Genomic DNA, 20,201 nt, shown 5'->3' with positions numbered 1-20,201 from the left:
TACCGTTAAGTTAGTTTGCTATCAATTTTTCTTGTTAAAACAGTCAAGAAAATAGGAATGCTAAACTTAACTTGCGATTTTCTTTATGATTGAATCAATTATTAAAAAATACTTTATAACGATCATTGATTTACACGTTTCAGTTGACACATTTATACTTTAATAAACTATTTATTTCATATTTTTATATTTGCAGATGTTAGAAAAATATTTCAAATTAAGTCAGATTTCTGGTAAAAACCAAAGTCTTTTGGATGACAGTTCTAAATGCATCGTCCGGAACCAAGTTATAAGCTTCTTTCGCACACGCTCGCGCGCGTTCAGTGAGAAGGCAGAATCAGATGATTGTGTTCAACGTTCACCCTTCAACTTGATATACAGCTAATTGGAGATCTGAATCTCGGAGCGTAGATCGTATCCCGAGGCGCGAGAGTAGAGCGCGTAGATGCACAAAACGTTTTGCGGTGTCGTGCGCAGCAGCGTTTCTCAATCCTATCGACTGTATTAAAAAATTGTACATTAAACACGCCTCTTTAATCTATGAAGGCACGTAATTTCTGAAACGAGATATGAAACGAGTTACAATTCTTATTTTCACATGTAATATCTTTGCTCCAAAGAGCATCTCTGTGAGATTGTTCCAGATGTGGAAAGAGTAACTAGTATACTTCAGTTTTATCTTGATACTTTTAACGCACCAGATTCAAGCAGGAGCATTAAATTTTTCCAGTTTTTGCCAAAGGGTCTTATGGATTGAAGCGGAGGCCAGTATTGATCGTTAAAGCATTAAGTTGAGAAACCCTGATGTATAGCATGCCGTGCGCTTCTGGATTTGCGTCTACGTGGGAGCGGGCACCTGCACTCTCGCGTAAAACACGTCTCCGCGATCCCTTCGACAAAAGACGGGAGACGAGATGGGAAAATAGAAAGAGGATCCGCTCTATCCTAGCAAACTATAACTAAACCGCGTTAGTGTACTGCTCTATAAATTATATATCATCCGTTGGATGTGTGTCATGTGTGTGTATGTGTGTGGGAAGCTGGACGCCATTCTGATGCCGCGTTTGAGTAATATGTTATATTTCTGCTTGTCACGACTATGCTTGTACCTATACACCATCGCGAGCTGCCATTTCTTCGCCTGGCACATCTCAGCCATTCTTTTCTCTAGTGGAATGTGCATAAAATTCACGGATTCATCACATTGCGATGCAAATAGTCTAATCCGATCAATTCTGATCGATAATGTCACAATATTAAATTCAGAAAGATCTTTTATATAATGACGATATTGAGATTCAATTCTTCAATTAAATTTTTATAAATATAGAAATTAGACTGATAAAAATAAATTAAATAAGAGAAAAATTTATATTTTCGGTCGGTTAATTAATTCTCTGTGGTGCAATAAATGATAATACATAAAAAATATGGAAATTTTTTCATATATAATAATATATATGTATATATAAAATAAATTATTGATTCGTATTTACAGACAATATCTGTAAATACGAATTAATCAATAGATATAAAATAATTGTATTCCTACTTTTTGATGTTCTAACAGAGAGAGAGAGAGAGAGAGAAACTTTAAAAGAGAATGAAGAATCACGAATGATTTATCAGAGGAAAAGTAAAAATAAAGATATTCATACGCGCATTCCTATGGTCGTAAAAAATTTCAGATTGATCGCTCCGAAATTTTCATCTTACGGTATTCATATTTTTCATTCATTTCCTTTCTGTCAAAATGTCCAACTACGTCAAGCAAATGACTCGCAATCCCATCCTACATGCTCGACATGTTCATCCAACATTTCTCTTCCCTTTTTCCTTGAAACAGAGAGAGACTTGGCTCGTCGCTGTGATGTGAGACTCGTTTCGTACGACTGCACTTCGTTAAATCAACGAAGCTACGGTGTAGCTAACTGAGTTAACGTATACTTTGCGCGTGTTTTATCAAACTACTATATCCCACGGAGCAGAGCAAGCTATGTCGTATCGCGCTATCACTTGAATCCAGAATTATGTAACCGACACAAATATTTCCTCCGATAACAGAGAGTTTAATTAATTTGAAATGCACGCAAATGCCGATTTAATGCAGTTGGAAATTACCGCGATAACCCTCTCATATCCTATTTCGGCATACTGTCATTCAGAAAAGCCTTTAAAAATACTATCGTATAGAGAATCCATTCCCAATCTCGCAATTGAATTGCGCGCGAACTAAGATCGATACAAGTGCCGCTAATTGATTCGCGGCACTTAATCGCGTCGCGCGGAGTTGAGTGGATCGTCGCGGACTAATGCGTTCGTCATGAATCAGTTTCGTAGTTACAAGTTTCTCCCGCAGCCTCTCGGTCGGTTCCGATATCGCGGTCGGCGATTTTATTATCTTCCCGGCGAACGAAGTTGGAAAATCGCGTAGTAGCCAACTCGGCCGCATAAAGAAGAAGAAAACTTTTCGTTGCGCGGCTTCAACAAAAGAAATAGTACGCCCGTTCGCCGAACGGCGACTTGACTCGACCGATGCGATGCGATGCGATGCGATGCGATGCGTAACTGGATCGAGACCTTATTGAGTTTCCGTACTTTCGAATTCCGCCTGCCGTCGACGAACAACGGCCACCCTGATGCGCGCGCGACCGGAGGCGGTGAATTTGCTTTTCAAATTTTCGTTCTTTCGCTCGCGGGCGGCCAACTACCATAGCTGCGGATCAATGGGTTTTCAATTTAGCATTAGTTTCATATCTTATTGCACCTCGCCTCAGGAACAAGTCTCTCTGCATCGCCGCTTCTCGCAATCTATATGAGACTATTGGATGAAAATATTAAAGAATACTCTTTGAACGAAAAAAAGTATATTTTTTCAGAATTTATATAGGCACATATATATTGTATTATCGCTTAGAAATTTGCACTCTATACAGTTTTCAAATAAAAATACCATTTTTTTTACAGATATAATTATTTTATTAAAAATATCAATTTTTATTTTTGAATGTGCACTATTGGAATAAAATTTATGACTGAAACAATCAAAACTTTTGTACATTTACATTGTTAGTAAATAAAATTGATTTACTTCATTATACTCGCATGGAATATCCAGAATATCCCCGCCTTATAAATTCGATAATTGTATAAACGCTATATTTATATATACGTTATTTTATTTACATACGTTTTTAAAATTGTTTCATAATTTAAAAAAAATTTAACATTTATCTGTATTTGCGGAATGTTTTCAGAACAGTGAAAATTAAGATATACTGTTGAGGTGTTAGAACCCCGAGTAATTACGTTAAAGAAAATTACGCGAATAATGTAGGGTGAAACTTTTCTCTTCAAAATTAGAGATATTCTAAATTTTTGAGTGGTACACTCTAAATTTTTTACAGTGAAATCTCACTCCAAGAAATATAACCACTTTTGAAAAAAAAGTGAAAAAATATTTCACTTCTTGAAAAAGAGACAGTTTTCACTTTTTAGAATGAATTTTCACTTCAAAGGAGTGAAATCTCACTGTAAAAAAGTAAGATTTCACTCCTTTAAAGTGAAAATTCACTTTAAGAAGAGTGGAAATTGTCACTCTTTTTTCAAAAAGTGAACGGTGATTGTATTTTTACTTTCTTGGAGTGAGATTTCACTGCAAGAAATTTAGTTTAGTGTACAATTGAATAAATAGTAGGGCGCGGTTTTAAATCTTTGCATATAGCAAAGCACTTAATATCTATATTTATATTTTATATATTTAGCTCTTGTCATGACATAATTCGCAGAATTATAAAACTGTCCTTGAAATTTTCTCCCTCCTCCCCTCTCTCTCTCCCTCCCTCTCTCTGTGTCTCTCTTGTCACACCATATTGATTGACGGAACCGCCAGTTTCTCGATACCGTATAGCCGATCGAAATGGGATTCCGGTTTAATGCCAGTTTCAAATGCCGGGTCCCCAACGGACAATATTGCAATTAGGCTCGTGACAGTCGATCGGATGTCGGTACGTCCCCGTTGCAAGCGTGTACACGCACGGCACGCCTCGCGAGTCTGATTTAGGCAATTTGGATCGCCGCAGCTGCGTGCTCTGCAGCCTTTCAGCCTGTCAGTTCTTGCCCTAACGAAATGGCGAAATCGTCGGCGCGTCTCTCAATCGGTTTTACCCGCCGGCGATGTGAAACAACGACGACGATGGCGGCGATGGAAAATCCAAGATCCGGGAAAACTTTCGAGGAACGCAGCTAACGAACAAACTTTCGCTGTATAGCCCGTCGTCGCAAGACTTCGACAGATTCCGCAACGATTTATATAACGAAAGGACTACATGTCGGTGCGGAGTCGATAAACCGAGTATTAATTAAACGCACGATGATGATATGCTGAAATCTTCGAGTATCTCGACTAGTCTGCGCTCCTTGAAAGTTCGTAAGATAAACGGAAGATATGTAGAGTTATTTCTGGTTGCAAATATTATTTGAAGAAATTTTGGTAAAAAGCTTGAGAAAACAAAATGATATTTTATTGGTTAATTAAGTAGAATGAAAAAAAAATAAACGTAAGAAAATAGATTTGAAAAACAGATTGCAAAAATATTAAAAAAAGAGAAATAAATAAAAAAAATGGAAATAAATCGAGATGCATTTTGCAGCATCGCGATAAAAATAATCCTCGCTTAGAACATTTTCAAAGCTGCGCTGAGAGATAAAGTATGATAATTTTTCAACCGCGAAGATATCGTAATACGAACATTAGCAAAATCTCTGTTGCTTCTTCCGGGGCTTATCTACCTGCTTCCCCAACACCAGGCCAAAACAAAATATAACTATCCCGCGAGTCTCGCGCTTCTCGTCTTGCCCGTCTTAAAGCGCCGCAGAATCTCCAAGGCGCTACACTCCGCGAAAACTCTTGCGGTGACGACAGGGAAACAAGAAGCGAGGAAAGTTATCTCGAAGTGCACCGTCCCGGGAGAAAGTGGGAGCTGCTCATCGTGGTTGAAGAGCGACTTGGGGACTCAACTAGAAGAGCTCGAGATTCTCGGGGTGTGGTGATAGCCTGCGAGGGGGTAACTTGCGAGAAGGGAGATCACGCGTCTTCTCGTAAGACGGAAAAACTTTGGGATGAAAATTGACGGCCGGCAACGAAAACATGTGAGGGCGCGGGGAGAATCTTAACACCTGCCTTTTCACACCGTAATAAGGTCGCTCGTCGGTCTTAAAGCGGTCGCGCATGGGCCGCCTAAACGAATTAAAAGTACGAAGAGTTCCTCCACCTTTCGCCCTGTCTCTTCGGCCCTTCTCATCGTCTTCATCGTTGTCGACGCGAAGCTGGGAAAGTTGTTCGGCTACGTCTACCGTATTGAAGTTTTTTACATCCGCCGAGATAATCTGGCTTAATTAATTTAATTCCGGTAGAAAGAAGAGAAGGGAAAGGGCTACGACCTTCTATTCCGACGACCTCTTCCCCGGCCTCGCTTCGTTATCGTCCCTTTCTCCTGGAAAATTCTCTTGCAGCGAAGAATATTTTATTGTGCAAAAGCGATTTTATGAGATGGCTGCACGATGTAACGGCTGTATTTAGAGATCTTCGTTTATCACGATGAACGAGATAATTTAGACGATTTTTCTTTTCCTCGTCAAGTTTGCACGAGACTCTGTATGCAAAGAGATTCATTTAATAGAGGAGGACGGCGATCAATCGAGAATTCTTATAATATCTGAAAAATTAATATTGCTAGCGGCAGATCGTAATAGTATATATATAGATTTTTAATACAGCACCAGATGGAAGTAGACAATTAAAATTACGTTGGAGACACGAGCAAATATCGGACATCGATATATCGGAACTCCGTTCTAATTATTTTATAACATAAAATGTCTTCATTTTTGTCTCTTGTCAAAGTTTATAATCTGTTTTGACAATGTTTCTATAATAATCTCATACGTCAATACAGCTCATATTCTGTCAATACGTCGCGCGTATGTTTATTTCGTACTATTCGCAGGGGCTGGAAAAAATACATTTTTCCATATTCGGTGATTTACAGCTCGCGTTACATTTCTTATTTCTCCATCGAAACTAGTTTATCAGTTTCTATTTTTTCAGCGTTTTCTCGTTTACATACTAATTTCCCTGGCCGATGCGTGCGCTGCACTTTCTCGATCGAGCATATTTTTACACATTCCATTTCCAGTTTTGCGGAGAGCCTTCATTTAATGCTCGGATTTTTCCCTTCGTCCATATTATATTATTTATTTATTCTGGATTGTAATGTACTGTAACGGTGACGCGAGTTACAGAGAGAAACGGAGGGGATGAGCGCAGAGATGGATTTTGCATCCTATATATCACATATTCACATCTCGTCATATTATAACAGCACGGTAAAAAGGCGTTATACGAGCGCGAAAAATTCCTTTCCTTCCTACGTTCGCATATTCCGTATTGTGCGTGAGTCACATACACCTTTCCGCAGGAACAGGTGTGAAAAGTTCATAAAAGAGAGGCATCCGTCGTACGCAGATGGAGGCTAATGCTTCGTACACTAATAAAACATCAATAAGGAACGACGCCTGCAGGCTGTACCGATCTACCTTCATTATCTGCCCGAAGAAAAATCTTGCAATTATAAACTCTGATTAATTTGCGTTTTTTATCGTTTCATCGAGCATTTGGAGGGATGAAATTTTTGAGTGAGTCTGCGGACGTATGATGCTATAAATCATGCAATATCGGAGTATATATGCGCTCAGTTGGTACATAGAGTGTATGTATTTTAGTCGATATTTACTCTTGCGTCAAGAAAATAATAACAGAAAATAAATATGCGTGCGTTCGCTCTACGTTAACAAAAATTTATTTGCACACGCGTTAACAATAATTGCTAGCATAAAACTAATATACGCGAATTAATAAGTCTATAAGTCTAACTTATCTCGAAAAAAAAAAAACTACAAATAGATCATAAAAGAATATAAACGAATAAATTTTTTAAAAAGTGTCTCTAAATAAAATTATTCTGTAGCGCATATTTTTAGTAGTCCGATTCGAAGCTTATATAAGTTGCATTAGTTTCACTTAATTTATCCCCGATTAACGAATGAATCATTGTGCGCGTTAACTGTGAGTACCGCACAAAAGGCAGATGTAAATGTTCAAATAATGGTACAAAGCTGCAGTAGCGCGTTCCTCTCATGCGAGAGGAGAAACAGGGCGGATCGAAAGTGGGTCGGGTCGCCGATGGGCGAGGACGATGATGAACGAGAGGGTCAGGGCGGCGCGCAAGAGGAAGAACGGGTGGGTGAAGTAATGCGATTCTCGCGTGAGAATCAAGCGAGGGTGCCAAGGACGCGCGCTGGAAGATCGTGACGGAGAGGAGGAAGGAGACCTCAAGAAGGTGTCCCCTGTTCTTGGTCTTGGTCTCCCGAGGACGAGAGTTTCGAGACGTCCCTGCTGCCACCCTGCCCCCTTGCGGGTCGGCGATTTGTCAGGCGGACGAATACACGACGAGAGATAACGGCGAAGTTTCGCAGACGCTCTGGACTCTCTCGCGGTTGACAAATGCGCGACCGTCGTCGGTGCGCTTTCGGGAAACGACGCGTTTTGTATGCGTATAAATGGCGATGGCGACACACACGGGGGGACTCGAGCGTATATGATAACCGCCATCGAGGAATGGGATGATCCGGGATGCCCGCGTTCTCGCTACATAGTCTCGGAGAAGCTTGATGAATGAGCCTACCCCCCCAAATATACAACGCATTTTTATCGCGAAGGCTATATCTTTTTAATTAAAAAATCTATTTTCGGTTAAAGCGGATCTTAGAGATTAAGTATTTCAGAGAGTGAATTTATACACATATAATTCTGCAGACCGAGCACCGAAATCTTGATAACTTTTTAGTGAAACCACAAATATTCGAGGTGTCCTGTAAAATAAATGGCACTTTTAATGACTGTTTACGTTTAACGACAATTTATCACGATATAAATAGCCGGCGCAATCAAAAGATTTACAAATTCGTAATGTTATTTTGCGTATGTATAATATTACGTAAATAACGAAAGATATACAAATGCAAATTTATGATATCGTTTTAAACGAATAGGATTTGCGATGTTCTTATGTGTACATGAATTTTATAATTATCATGATTTATATATAAGGCGGATGAATTATTGAAACGGAAAAGCACACATATTACGTGCATCGTGAAATAACATCCGTAATAATACCCATAATGCGCGACAGTACATTGTGAAACGATATATACATCGCGATGACCAGCGAAAATATTTATGGTTAAAGAGCGTATTTTAATAAATGGCTACGTCAATTAGCGCAACGTTCCGGTTTAATGAATGTGTTTCTGTAATTACGCGAGTAATACGTATTATTGATATGAGGCGAACATTTTGTGCGAGATACGTGGGTAACAAATTGAAGAATCGAAAGGCAAGAGCGTGTTGAAAAACATGATACGGGATTAATATCCTCAAACTCATGAATAAAAGGGAAATACTGGCGCATATTATACCGATAGCCGGGCCGGTTGCGTCTGTGCGGGTATTTACAAACCTATCGCTCCCGGCATCGATTGTTTGCGAATGCGGGTGCGGCTCGTGTTTGCGAGGTTCTAACGGTAATCAAATAATTCGCTAATTATTCACGGAAAATTATCGCGCGGAAAGATGCGGTGCGGGATAATATCTTAAAATGCAAGTGTCGCTATCCTTTTCTCTCGCGAATAAGAGAAATGGCAAACGCGACGGTGACTCGTCGAGGCGACGAGGGCTGTCCCGCTGATTACGACGATGACAAACGACAGCGCGTGGGAATTACGAAATGAAGGTTTAATAAGGTATGAGCCGGATCGGGACTCGCCGACCACCGTCGCCGCCGCCGCTGCTACCGCTGGCCACGTTCCCTGCAGTAATTAACAAATCCAATTTTAATCGACGGTTCAATTCACGCTGCGCGTCCTCCCGGCCGGAAACGCACTCGCGAGCACCACGTCGTTTCGTACATGCAATCGTCATATCAGCGCGTAAAACTGATTAGCGGTTCCCCTCGCGACGCAATTATCTCGCGCTGCGCCGGACGGAGCTCGTTCTCATTTTGTCGCTCGTAGTAAACGAAATAAGCGCGCAAACAAAATAAATTCCTTTGTCCGCAATCTACGCTTTTAGTTTGGTGCACCGGAAACTCGACTGATGATAATTAAAGCCTTCTATCGATTAGACTGTTTGCGTACTTCTAATTTGAAGTTTACATCAGTCATGATTATACGTACGAGTAATGTATTTCAAGGATATAAAAACTGTAATAAATTATGCGGAAAATTAAAATGATCAAAGGAAGAAGAATATGTTTGTTACGTTTGTTACATTTGTTTCGTAGAGCAATCTTGAAAATTAAATGCAATGAGTGCAGAAAGTATTCATATAGGGGAGATATCTTTAAAAACAATCTTATTTTTACAAAGTAAACATTAATTAGTTTATTAATTTATTAACAAATAATAAAATAGACTGTATATTTCTCAAAATTATTTTACCTACATATATAATAATAATTAAAATATGTTATTTTAAAAATAAACGAAAATTAAAAATTAAATTATTTGGACATATTAAACAGTATTTGTACAGTACGTCGAAAAATTTAGCTTCTAAGATCAAAAACACGCAAAATTCTTTTTTGTTTTTCTATTATTATATTTAAAAAGGCAGGGTATAAATATTTTATAAAATTGCTAATTAATATTTAATTTCTATATGTAAATAAGGTTTTTTTAATAAAATAAATTTTCTTTTATATGGATACTTTTTACACTTCAGAGCGGCACTTATAATTCGTTCTTATTTTAAAACCATCTTAAGTAATATCTGAAGATGTTAATACAGCCCTCCGACTTATGAGATCTTAACCCTTACTCTACAAGGGTACAATTTGGTGCCTCATCTGTACAAATGGGGGCACTAGAATCCGTCCGTTTTTTTCATCTATTCAGAATGATTTTAAAAATTTACCAACATATTTTGAATTTTCTAGAATAAATATTGGAACTTCATTTTGGAAAATAATAAAATGTAGTATAATTTATAATTATCGAAAGATTCAAAGAAACTTGCACGAACAGGAATCGCTCAGGTTACTAGTGACCCGTTTTGTAGGATAAGGGTTAAGACTGCACTTAAGAAAGTCTCAAATATAAGAATCAATTGTGAATACCGGCCATTGTATGTATTATCTCACAATTTAATGAAAAAGAAAAGGATACTTGCTTTCTTATTAATTAAAACATAACAGATACCTGTCGAGATACTGCAACACTCGTTTCTTGATCTCTATGAATGGGGAAAAGATGAAAAATTGTAATTCACCGAGGAGAAAACGATACACTGAAAAAAAAGATTGGTTGCTGCAGCAAATTAGATGGTAAAATATGGCGTAGCATTTTTAATTGGCTGTTGCAGCCAATTTTTGGTTGCAACAGCCAATTTTTGATTGCGTTAGTCTATCGGCAATGTCAGTATAGGATTTCGATAGGCTAACACAACCAAAAATTGGCAACCAATTAAAAATGCTATGACATATTTTACCATCTAATTTGCTGCAGCAGCCAATCTTTTTTTTTTCAGTGAGCAATTTAGTTCGTCTCACATTATTACGACATTCCAATAAAAATTTCGAGCAGTAACCTTTTTATCACCCACATTTCTCATCCCCGCGCGAAAGGAAAGTTTAGATATCGCGATTTCCACGACCTCCCCGAAATTCGCGATGCGAATTGGAACATCGTATCGCCCGCATCTAAATTTCCTGTGTGCGCACACATTGGCATTCTGTACTCTTGTGTACCATTCGAAAAGGGCTCAATCGAAAAATCGGTAGTAACGCTCGAAACGACGTAGGTAAAGCGCATTGCGCCGCACGATTGCTGAATTGTAAAACAAAGCACAGCATGCAACATGGCAGTGCAAGCATGCAGGTGTGAACGTTGATCGCGAATATTTCTGCGTTTTTTGTAGTTCGTTCGTGTATACGCGCAAGCGTGTATGTTAAGCTCGCGTTATATAAAACAATGTATAAAAACCTCGCCCACATATAATGCGCGAAAATGATTTAGTAATGGCTGCTTTTTATCTCCTTTTTCCTGCTTTAAATCCGAAAAATAATATAAAATTAAAATCCTATTTTCTTCTCTCAAATTCTATATATATTATATATACAATATTATAATAATAGATACATGGATTTATTATTTACATAACGATGGAATGTTTTTGAAGGAAATAAAAATGTATATTTTCTCTATTTTATAGTATATTTGTTTCTCAAATTCTATATATATTATATATACAATATTATAATAATAGATACATGGATTTATTATTTATATAACGATGGAATGTTTTTGAAGGAAATAAAAATTTATATTTTCTCTATTTTATAGTGTATTTGTTTATTTATATATTTTTAAGTATTAGAGTTTTTAAATATTAAACATAAGGCTATTTCCACACTAATGTGCAACCATAATGCACATCTCCGTATATACACAGTGACCGCTTTAATAGGGTACAAAGACGGATTAGCACACACGGTATTCTAGGCATCACGTGCATAACAGTAGCGTTAGTTGACGGACACGTCGATACATGATATATTTACGTTTATTGCAATGCGTTTATACGGGCGGAATTACAATCGGCACTCGTTTTAATGGATGTCGAGATTGCGCCGTGTGACACTGCGTTCGTAATTTTGCGTCGGTTCGGTAAATTATTAAATTCGATAGGGTTTAACTATTGTCAGAACGTGAGCTCAGCTCGGACACTAAGGTTACGTTATGCTCTATTAAGGTATGATCGATTATGGTTTGCGGCCACACATTGGCAACCGATCATGAACGGAACAGACTAGATCCGCCAACTGTAGTTAGATTGGATCAAATGTACAATCACGCCTTCTGCTTTTCAACAGAAATGGTATAAACGACATTCATTATTTTATCACGATAGCGACAAAAAGACAGAATTTTCAAATTAAATATCGAGAATTAAAATGAGAAGATTTCAAATATTCGATGTAGAAGACTGACATGAAAGAAAAGATAAATGTTTATAAAATCTTTGCAATATATTAACAATTTTTTAAAATGATTTAAAAATCAGTTTTTTTAATAAGAGTATCCACTAATTATATTTTATAGAGCGCCACGTCTCCTGGTGCCAGTAACGATGGCCTCACAAAACAACAGCTGGAGCTCATCCAGCAGATCATGCAGCAAACGCAACAGCAGACAACCACGCAACAGCAGCAGCAGCAGCAACGGACCGCGACTCCCTCGGCATCGGTAGCCACACAAATACAAAAGACACAAAAACCGTCCATCAAATCCACCGCGTCGTCCGGCAATATTTCCAACAATTCCGCAAGCGGAAATCCGACCAACAGTGCGAGATCGAGTCCGAAACCGAAGATGTGGAATCACTCGCATGTAAGTGTAACACAATCAAAAAATATACTAAATATTTTTTTATTTTACAATCACTTTTTCATCTGCTAAGTGTGATATTGAAAGTTGAACATCGAGCGTGCAATTGATTATTGAATATGGCGATAGAAATTGAAAATGAGAAATTGAAATTCAAAGAGATAGCAGCTATCCACAATCGTATACTTTTTTTATAGTAATAAAAAAAGGCACAGAATTAGAAATCAATACTACTAATTCATTTCAATAAACATGAAGAACAATCACATTTTATATATAAAGAAAATTTTATATTAACTTTCTCCTCATTTTTATGAGACATATAATTTAATGAAATTAAACTGTTTATTTTAAAAATCGAAATATATGTATATTGCGATGCGAAATAAAGAGTAATAAATAATAATAATAATAATAAATAATGTTTGAGTAACAAATAACTTTCAATAACTATTATTAGTATTAATCACAAATAATCGTTTCAATGATGTCAAATGAAGAAATTATCTTAATTACATCTCGATAGAAACAAATCTCGTTGAATATTATGATTATGATGTACTGGATCGCGTACATCCTGTATGATTTTATTACGTATTGCGTAACGAGATCCCGAGATAGCGCCGAAAGCAATAAACCCGTAGTACCTCGAGACTGCTTTCTGTTGAAAGGGCCCTTCTTCCGCATTAGGCAGCGGAAGTATTACCGAGCGCATCCAAGATCCCGTGCACATGGCTCGTTGGAACTCGCCGCGGTAATCTTTTGTGCGGCGAATACACCGCAAATCGCATTACGTATCACGACCAGGGCGGATACCATCCCGGTACTCGTAATCTCGTCGACGAGGACTCGTCGAATATTATACGGAAACGCGAAACAGCGAGATATCGCACGCGCGACCCTTTGTGTGGGATCCTGTTCATTTTCTCGTTGAGAAGTACGAAGTACAATCGGATGAAACGATAGGCAGATGCGATATCTTTCCGAGAATTTGCATATATACATGATTAAAAATAAAATATTAATTTTAACTTGAAGACGTACACCTGACTTTCTGAAACATGCAGTAAATGTTAAAATTAACACTTTTGTACAAAAAAAAACTCCACTGTACGTCTTTAAGTTAAAATAAACATTTTATCTTTAACAGTGTACGAATAATGTTATAAATCGTGATTATTATAAATTAAAAAGGTTAAAAATAATCATGATATGAGAAGAAAATATATTTTACTTTTGAATAGATATTGAAATAATTTTTATATCGATTTTATTAGAATTGGTAACATAATATTTCCGCGAAGGTATTTTCTCTACGATTTTTCTGCCGGATTGAATTGATCGCCTTGGTCTTTCACAGGGTAAATCCTACACGGCGTTAAAATAGTGGTCGAGCCGGTTTCACGAACGGGTCTTCAGGAGCCGTTCAGAACGAAACATTTGCCTGCACAGAGAATTAAATTCGTCATCGAGAGCCACGTAGCACGGCTTAATCCGTCCTGGTTGAATCACACGATGTTCCCTTGATAAAATTGCGCGAACGCTAATTGGTCTCGCTCACTTCCCTTTATATCCTTGTCCTTCCGGCCGTCCGAATCTTCGGCGATCAAAAGGATGACGTCGTGAAAGGAACCTTTGAGCAGATCCTTTCACGGTTCGACGCATCGAACGCTGCAGAATTTTCTTCTGACGTCGCTTCTTGTCGTCCGCCAGAGAAAGGCGCGTGATTAGCGTAGAGAATCGTAGCCGGAAGTCCAGTCGAATATCTCTTGCTTTTGACAAGTTGGGGAAACCCATTGTGTCTCGTTTAAAGCAAAAATGTTAAAAAATAGCTCTATTTCGTTGAATTTGTTAAATTATTTACATATGATTTTTTATTACGTTGTGTTATAACATCTGAAAAAGGTATTTTTTCTTTGACTTTTTTTTCATTAGTAATTTAATATCGTTATTAGATCTATGTGAGCGAAACAAATTTATAGTCTCTTATGAAGAGCGTTGATATGAAGAATATTAATTTTAATTGGCAACTCTCTACATGCATCGAATGTTGGCTCAAGGAACTTGTCTCTTCAGTGTACAAACATATCAACTGTATGTCCAACGCGTCAGCTGCATCGACCTGGTAATAGTGCGACTAAACGTCTCTAGCCTGTCTCTAAACCGTTTACTGACGTTTACTGAATCATGCATAAAAGACGATCACGTATGGGAGCGTTGTAGTTCGTTGAGAGTTTTAAACCTTTACATCCTGCGTGAAACGACTCGAATTATGCACGAGATTATTGTACAATTAAATGTACGTTTTTCGATGATAATAGATAGATAATTAAAATATCCTAATTATATTGACTAAATCATTACGGTTAATAACAAACAATAATCTTACTGGGGATTCATTTATTTATTAATGGATAGAAGCGCTAAATTTTGTTAACTTAGTTAATAATTACGTAGTAGCTGATAACTAGGGTAACTCCGGCAAATATATATACGCCGTGCTGGGATTTACGCCGCAAAAGTCAGAAAAAATAGAAGGAGAAAAATGATACAACTTAAAATATATCATTCTTCAAAAAAAAGATCTTACAGTTATAACGAAAATTATCTAAGTATCAAAAATAGCTGGAATAGATAAATTTCTAGCAACTACTGCGATATTAGATATATTTCCATATTTTTTTGCGTGAATTGTAGAAGATTATGATCTTTTTATGATCTTAAGATCAATGTAAGTTTAGCGAACGGACTGTAAAGTTAAATTAATTTACTATTGATAATTGATAAAGTAATCTCTACTTAACTTATTTATGATAATAACTCGAAAATCATATATTCTTAGTTGTGCTACTTTCGAAGTAAGGGAACGAGATGGTTTGTTATAACTTAGAATTATTACAGTAGCATCCCCAGCTGTATAATTACATAAATCGGCCGCTCATCGATCGCCACGTTCGATGCAAGAAAACGTACGCGCAGTTCATCATCGAAGATTCCCGGTCGCCTGTATTTCAGCGCGTTTTTCCGCGACGGGACCTGCCGCCAACACCCCGGCAGCACCTCTCCGCAACCTAACTTCATTACGTTAATGGCATAATAACCATTGCGGGCGGCCCGAAGAGCTTATGCGCCGGAACGTCGATGTCCCTAAACACAGCAAGAAGCGAGCGCGCAGTAAAATCGATCCGATCTCCATTAATATGTATGAGGTCTTCGCCAATGGACGCGGGCTGGGTTGAAGGGGGTGGCTGGGGAGGGAACGAGACTGGGGATTCGTACTCTTCTTGCCATCCTCCTACCCTCTCCCCCGCGTCACCATCTCGAACGCCGAACTGCAGGCGATCGCGAAATGCTCTCGGAAACTGTCGTAATTGCTTAGGAACTCGAGGACGAACGGATTCTTCGGGATCTACACCGCGATGAAATGGGGCGGGGGAGGAGAGAGAGAGAGAGGATCTTGCATATAGAGTGAACTCGGCAAACTCGATTTAATTGCGATCCCTTATACAATTACGTTATGGTCGCGAGCGTTAGCGTTGCCCGATTGCACAATGAAAACGCGTACATCCCGAGTCGCGGCTTAAGATATATCGCACTTAGAAATTCACATTAGCTCTTATTTGCATATTTATCGAAGACATATTGTACGGCTGTGTACGTCAGTACTGAAGGATCATCGCGAGATGAGGAAGTTATTCGTCGCCGTCGGTAATGCAAGGTAGACATTAAAGACGAGCGCAAAGTGCGTCGTTAAATTATATTTAGCTTTCTTGTGTCACTTTGATATCGTAAACACATCCCGGCTATTATCCGCCAGGCTTTATATTGCGGCGCGGGAATATTCATCGTATTTCCCTGTATATTTATGATCCGTTACGCATCCTAGACGGTCCGGCTACAAATATACATGCGAAGCGACGTGAAGATCCGCGTGGCTATACCAGGCTATTACCAGGAGCAACGACATTTCGTCATTACGTCATTTTATTCCCGTCTTGTTCGACAGGGAAATGTCTTTTTTACTACACACCAAGAGAGGCAATAAACGTAGTTACAACTTACCCAGTTGCAACGATTTACATCTCGGCTTACTCCGCTATGCTATTACTCACATCGCTAACAGGTATTCACCCACACAGGTATTCACACACATATTGGATCCGCGTTACGAATATCGATGACGACAGTATTTGCCAGCGCAATACGACGTACCGTGTGTATTCCTGATGCATTCCGAGTGCGCGTGTAATTCGCGCCGTGAAATATACGATCGCGATTACGGGAGACCCAACTACACGCTAATCCGATTATATTTAGCCTTCTTATGCCGTTCTAATATCGTAAACATGGCTGCTGGCTCCTGGCACTAAATTCACCTGTACGTTTCTCTTCATGTCTCGCGATAACGCCGTTCGTCCAAAAGAAGGTTACGAGATTTTGCGTCGCATGATTATCAAATTTATTATATTACGTTTTCGCTGTGCGATATGTGCATTGAGTGGATGATATCACCGGGTGAACGTGGATCTCGGTCGCATGTCGTGAATGCAACATCGAGAGTTCTCTTAGTCATCTCCTGGCACAAACCGAATTACCGTCGCGAAGTAGTACAATCTCGTGTATACGATCGTTTTGGCATAGCGCACACTTGAGTATCGTTCGTGTCACGTCGTGTTATGTTATGCTAGGTTTGCACGTTGTGACCGCATCAGTATTCCTTTCATAAACGCCTGTTTAACTACATAGCAATTTAAAGATAAGGTAAATTAATATAAATCATATTAAATCAGATCTAGCGATGCTAAATGAAAATTTATGATATACGATTAATTATGCCCAAAGTCTGTTTTTATTCATATATCAGATTGCATTAAACTTTTTTTGCTAAAATCAGACATACACATGGAAAGAACTGTTTTGTTAAATATCTAAAAATTTAGCTGGATGTATAGATCTGAAAATAATTTTGTTCAACTATCAAAATAATTATGTAGAATCCTCAAGCTGGTTGCTGGAATATCAAAAAAATTTTTTGCAGCATCGCTTGAGTTTTTTAATTATTTTTGTAATGAAACAAAATTATTTTTATCAGTATTTAACTAAATTTTTAGATCTTTCAGCAAAATCGTTCTTTCTTTGTGTTTATTCCACTTTAAAGTTTAAATTCTAAAAATGTATACTAACCCAGTTAAAAGGTCTTAAAGACGTTTTATGTGACTTTTTAAATTTTGTATTGTTTACGTACGATGAGATAATGAAAATTCGCTAAAGAATGTTTTTAACATTGACTAGATTTTTTTTAATCCTTTTCTTTTAGACGTCTTTTTTTTATGTATTCTATTGTATATCTGTTACCTTTATTCACTGTCAAGAATATTGTAGTTCGATAGGATAAATAACGGCCAATCAACTACATTTACCATTTTATGTGTTTTTTCAAGCCGTGTAGCACTAAATTCTCCGAATGCGATATATCCAACGATATCAAACCGGTACGACGTCATAACTGTATAACTGCCGAGTTATAACCCTGGCCCCGAGCTACTCTTGCCGTCCCTCCCCCTCTCCCCATTTTCTCGGTTGCTACTTGTTACTTACGTAAATATTCACATAACGCGTACATGTTCTAGAGACTCTGGTTCATTACGTTTACGAGATGACACGCATATTAAATGCAAGCATATTAAACGCGACGTGCATTCATATTAGTTTAGTGTGACTGAAGTGTCAAATGTGTGATATTTGTTTCTTCTAATACATGGAATACTCTCGAATGCACGGAAATAAGAGACGTTCGCAAAACGAGAAGTTGAATTTCCTTTTTGGATATATTTTTAAGAAAAATCAAGAGAATGAATTTCCGAATTTCGTACAACTAAAATTTAAGGGATAAAAGTTGCTCCTGAGGTCGCGGTCGATAAACGCCGTTAATACATATGTATGGACTGTCTGCCGACTCTTTTCAGTAGAGGATTTGGATCGGGGCGAAAGTTTTCCCTTCTAAATAAATCAACGATAATAATAAATCAAATGCGTGACGCGGACTAGTCGACGAAGATGTGTAGCATCGTGCATCACAAAGATGACTCGTAATAAACTTGGTAGGCGATTCGACGCAACGACTGAATGTGTTTTCTGATCATAAAAGGAAGTTTGTTCTCGTAACAAGGAGAGAGTCTTGAAATTAATATGATCCGATATATCCTCCGATATACTTACGTATGTATAACGATAATCGAGAAAATGTAATGAGTGCCGGTAATTTACATCGAACGCGGAAACTTCGCAAAGTACTCGCGTTTTACAGCTGGCTTTGAAATGGGTGAGCCCTGCTAATATTAAATTCCAACACTATCATGTTTGACAGGAATTCGGTTTGATTAACGTCGAACGCGGCAACACATTCATCACACCACTGAAAGGAAAATACAGAAACAGGTAGTTGTACCAGAGTAACGATAACGATAGCGTTATACGTCTCAGCGCCTTCACTGTGGCGTAAGTAATTTAACAGGTAACTCTGGAAGGATGTAATCTGTATCTTCGTGAAATTGCGGTTGGCGGAAGTCTAAAAGTTGAGCTCCTCAATTATGAAAGAGCGTTGGTACGCCGCTCGTTGTTCCGCGGGCGGTCGTGATATAGTCAAGTTGGCGTTATACTTAAGTGAAAGTTGGGGATGTTTCGTTAACCCTTAAATGAAATTTTTACATGGCTGCTCGAAGCCGTCTTTAGAAGAACAAGAAGCTATTTTAATCCTCCTTATGTATATTTAATGTGTCCTTAATTTCTCTTGTATTGCAAACTAAAATGCAAGAAAGGAATATAAAAAAAGCGATGATTAATTTAGTTGCAATGACACTGCAACGTATAATTGTTATATCAAGTATGTTGTATGTAATATTGACACACAATCACATTGAGAAATCATATGATAAAAATAAATAAATGTTGATATAATTCGTGATATATAAATTAATATGTAAAAATAAGGCTAACAAATAAATTCGAAATATTGTAAACTGTAAAACGATTCATTAATGTGATAATTTTTACTAACAAAAATCGTAATAGTGCTGTACTTTTGACTACATAGAATCTTTTTTTAGCAAAGTAAGCCTTCTTGCTAAGAAAATTGTGTAGTCAAACGTACAATATTATTACCATCTTTATTAATAAAAATTATATTAATAAATTATTTTACAGCATTCTTTGAATTTGCTTGTTGTCGATCTATTTCTAAATCATATGATGTTATTAAATGCAGTAAAAAGGAAAATATCGCGAAATGAAATCTGTGTCAAATTGAAAGTCGAGTTTAAAAGTCGCCGCACCATGTTACTTCGCGGAGAAGTGTATACGACGAAAAACACGTTGTGAGCCCCTTCTTTTCGCCAGTGTGAATTTACATCCGCTATTTACAACGCGTCGCGTCGTCCGAATTGAATTAGAATTTCAAAGCAGAGCGAGAACTAAAGCGGAATTTGTTCGCGAAGGTGTAGAGAGAGTCGTCGTCGGACGGGACTTGGAGCAACTGCCGTACTCCTTTCTCCTTTAAGTGGAGAACGTTTGGTCGGCTAAACAAAACGCGCACGTTTTACGTGGCCGCGCAAATAAGAATTACGGCCGTGGAAATCGAGGCACGCGTACAAATGCCGACGCGGAATAAACCCGGGTCGGACGTTGTGAGGAACTAC

General features: G+C 38.0%; 1 protein-coding gene across 1 annotated transcript in view; it reads left to right on the top strand.

Annotated features, from left to right (window-relative positions):
- The window catches only part of LOC108759758 (uncharacterized), a 328,570-nt gene that overhangs the window by 258,673 nt on the left and 49,696 nt on the right, over positions 1-20,201 (top strand). Inside the window, exon 8 of the mRNA XM_018505367.1 lies at positions 12,223-12,506. Within this exon, the coding sequence (XP_018360869.1) occupies positions 12,223-12,506 (284 nt within the window). The remainder of the gene's footprint in view (positions 1-12,222; positions 12,507-20,201) is intronic.

This window comes from Trachymyrmex cornetzi, unplaced genomic scaffold (assembly GCF_001594075.2).
Source record: "Trachymyrmex cornetzi isolate Tcor2-1 unplaced genomic scaffold, Tcor1.1 scaffold204, whole genome shotgun sequence".
In the NCBI taxonomy this organism is placed as follows: Eukaryota; Metazoa; Arthropoda; class Insecta; order Hymenoptera; family Formicidae; genus Trachymyrmex; species Trachymyrmex cornetzi.
This window is presented reverse-complemented; position numbering and strand designations above follow the sequence as displayed.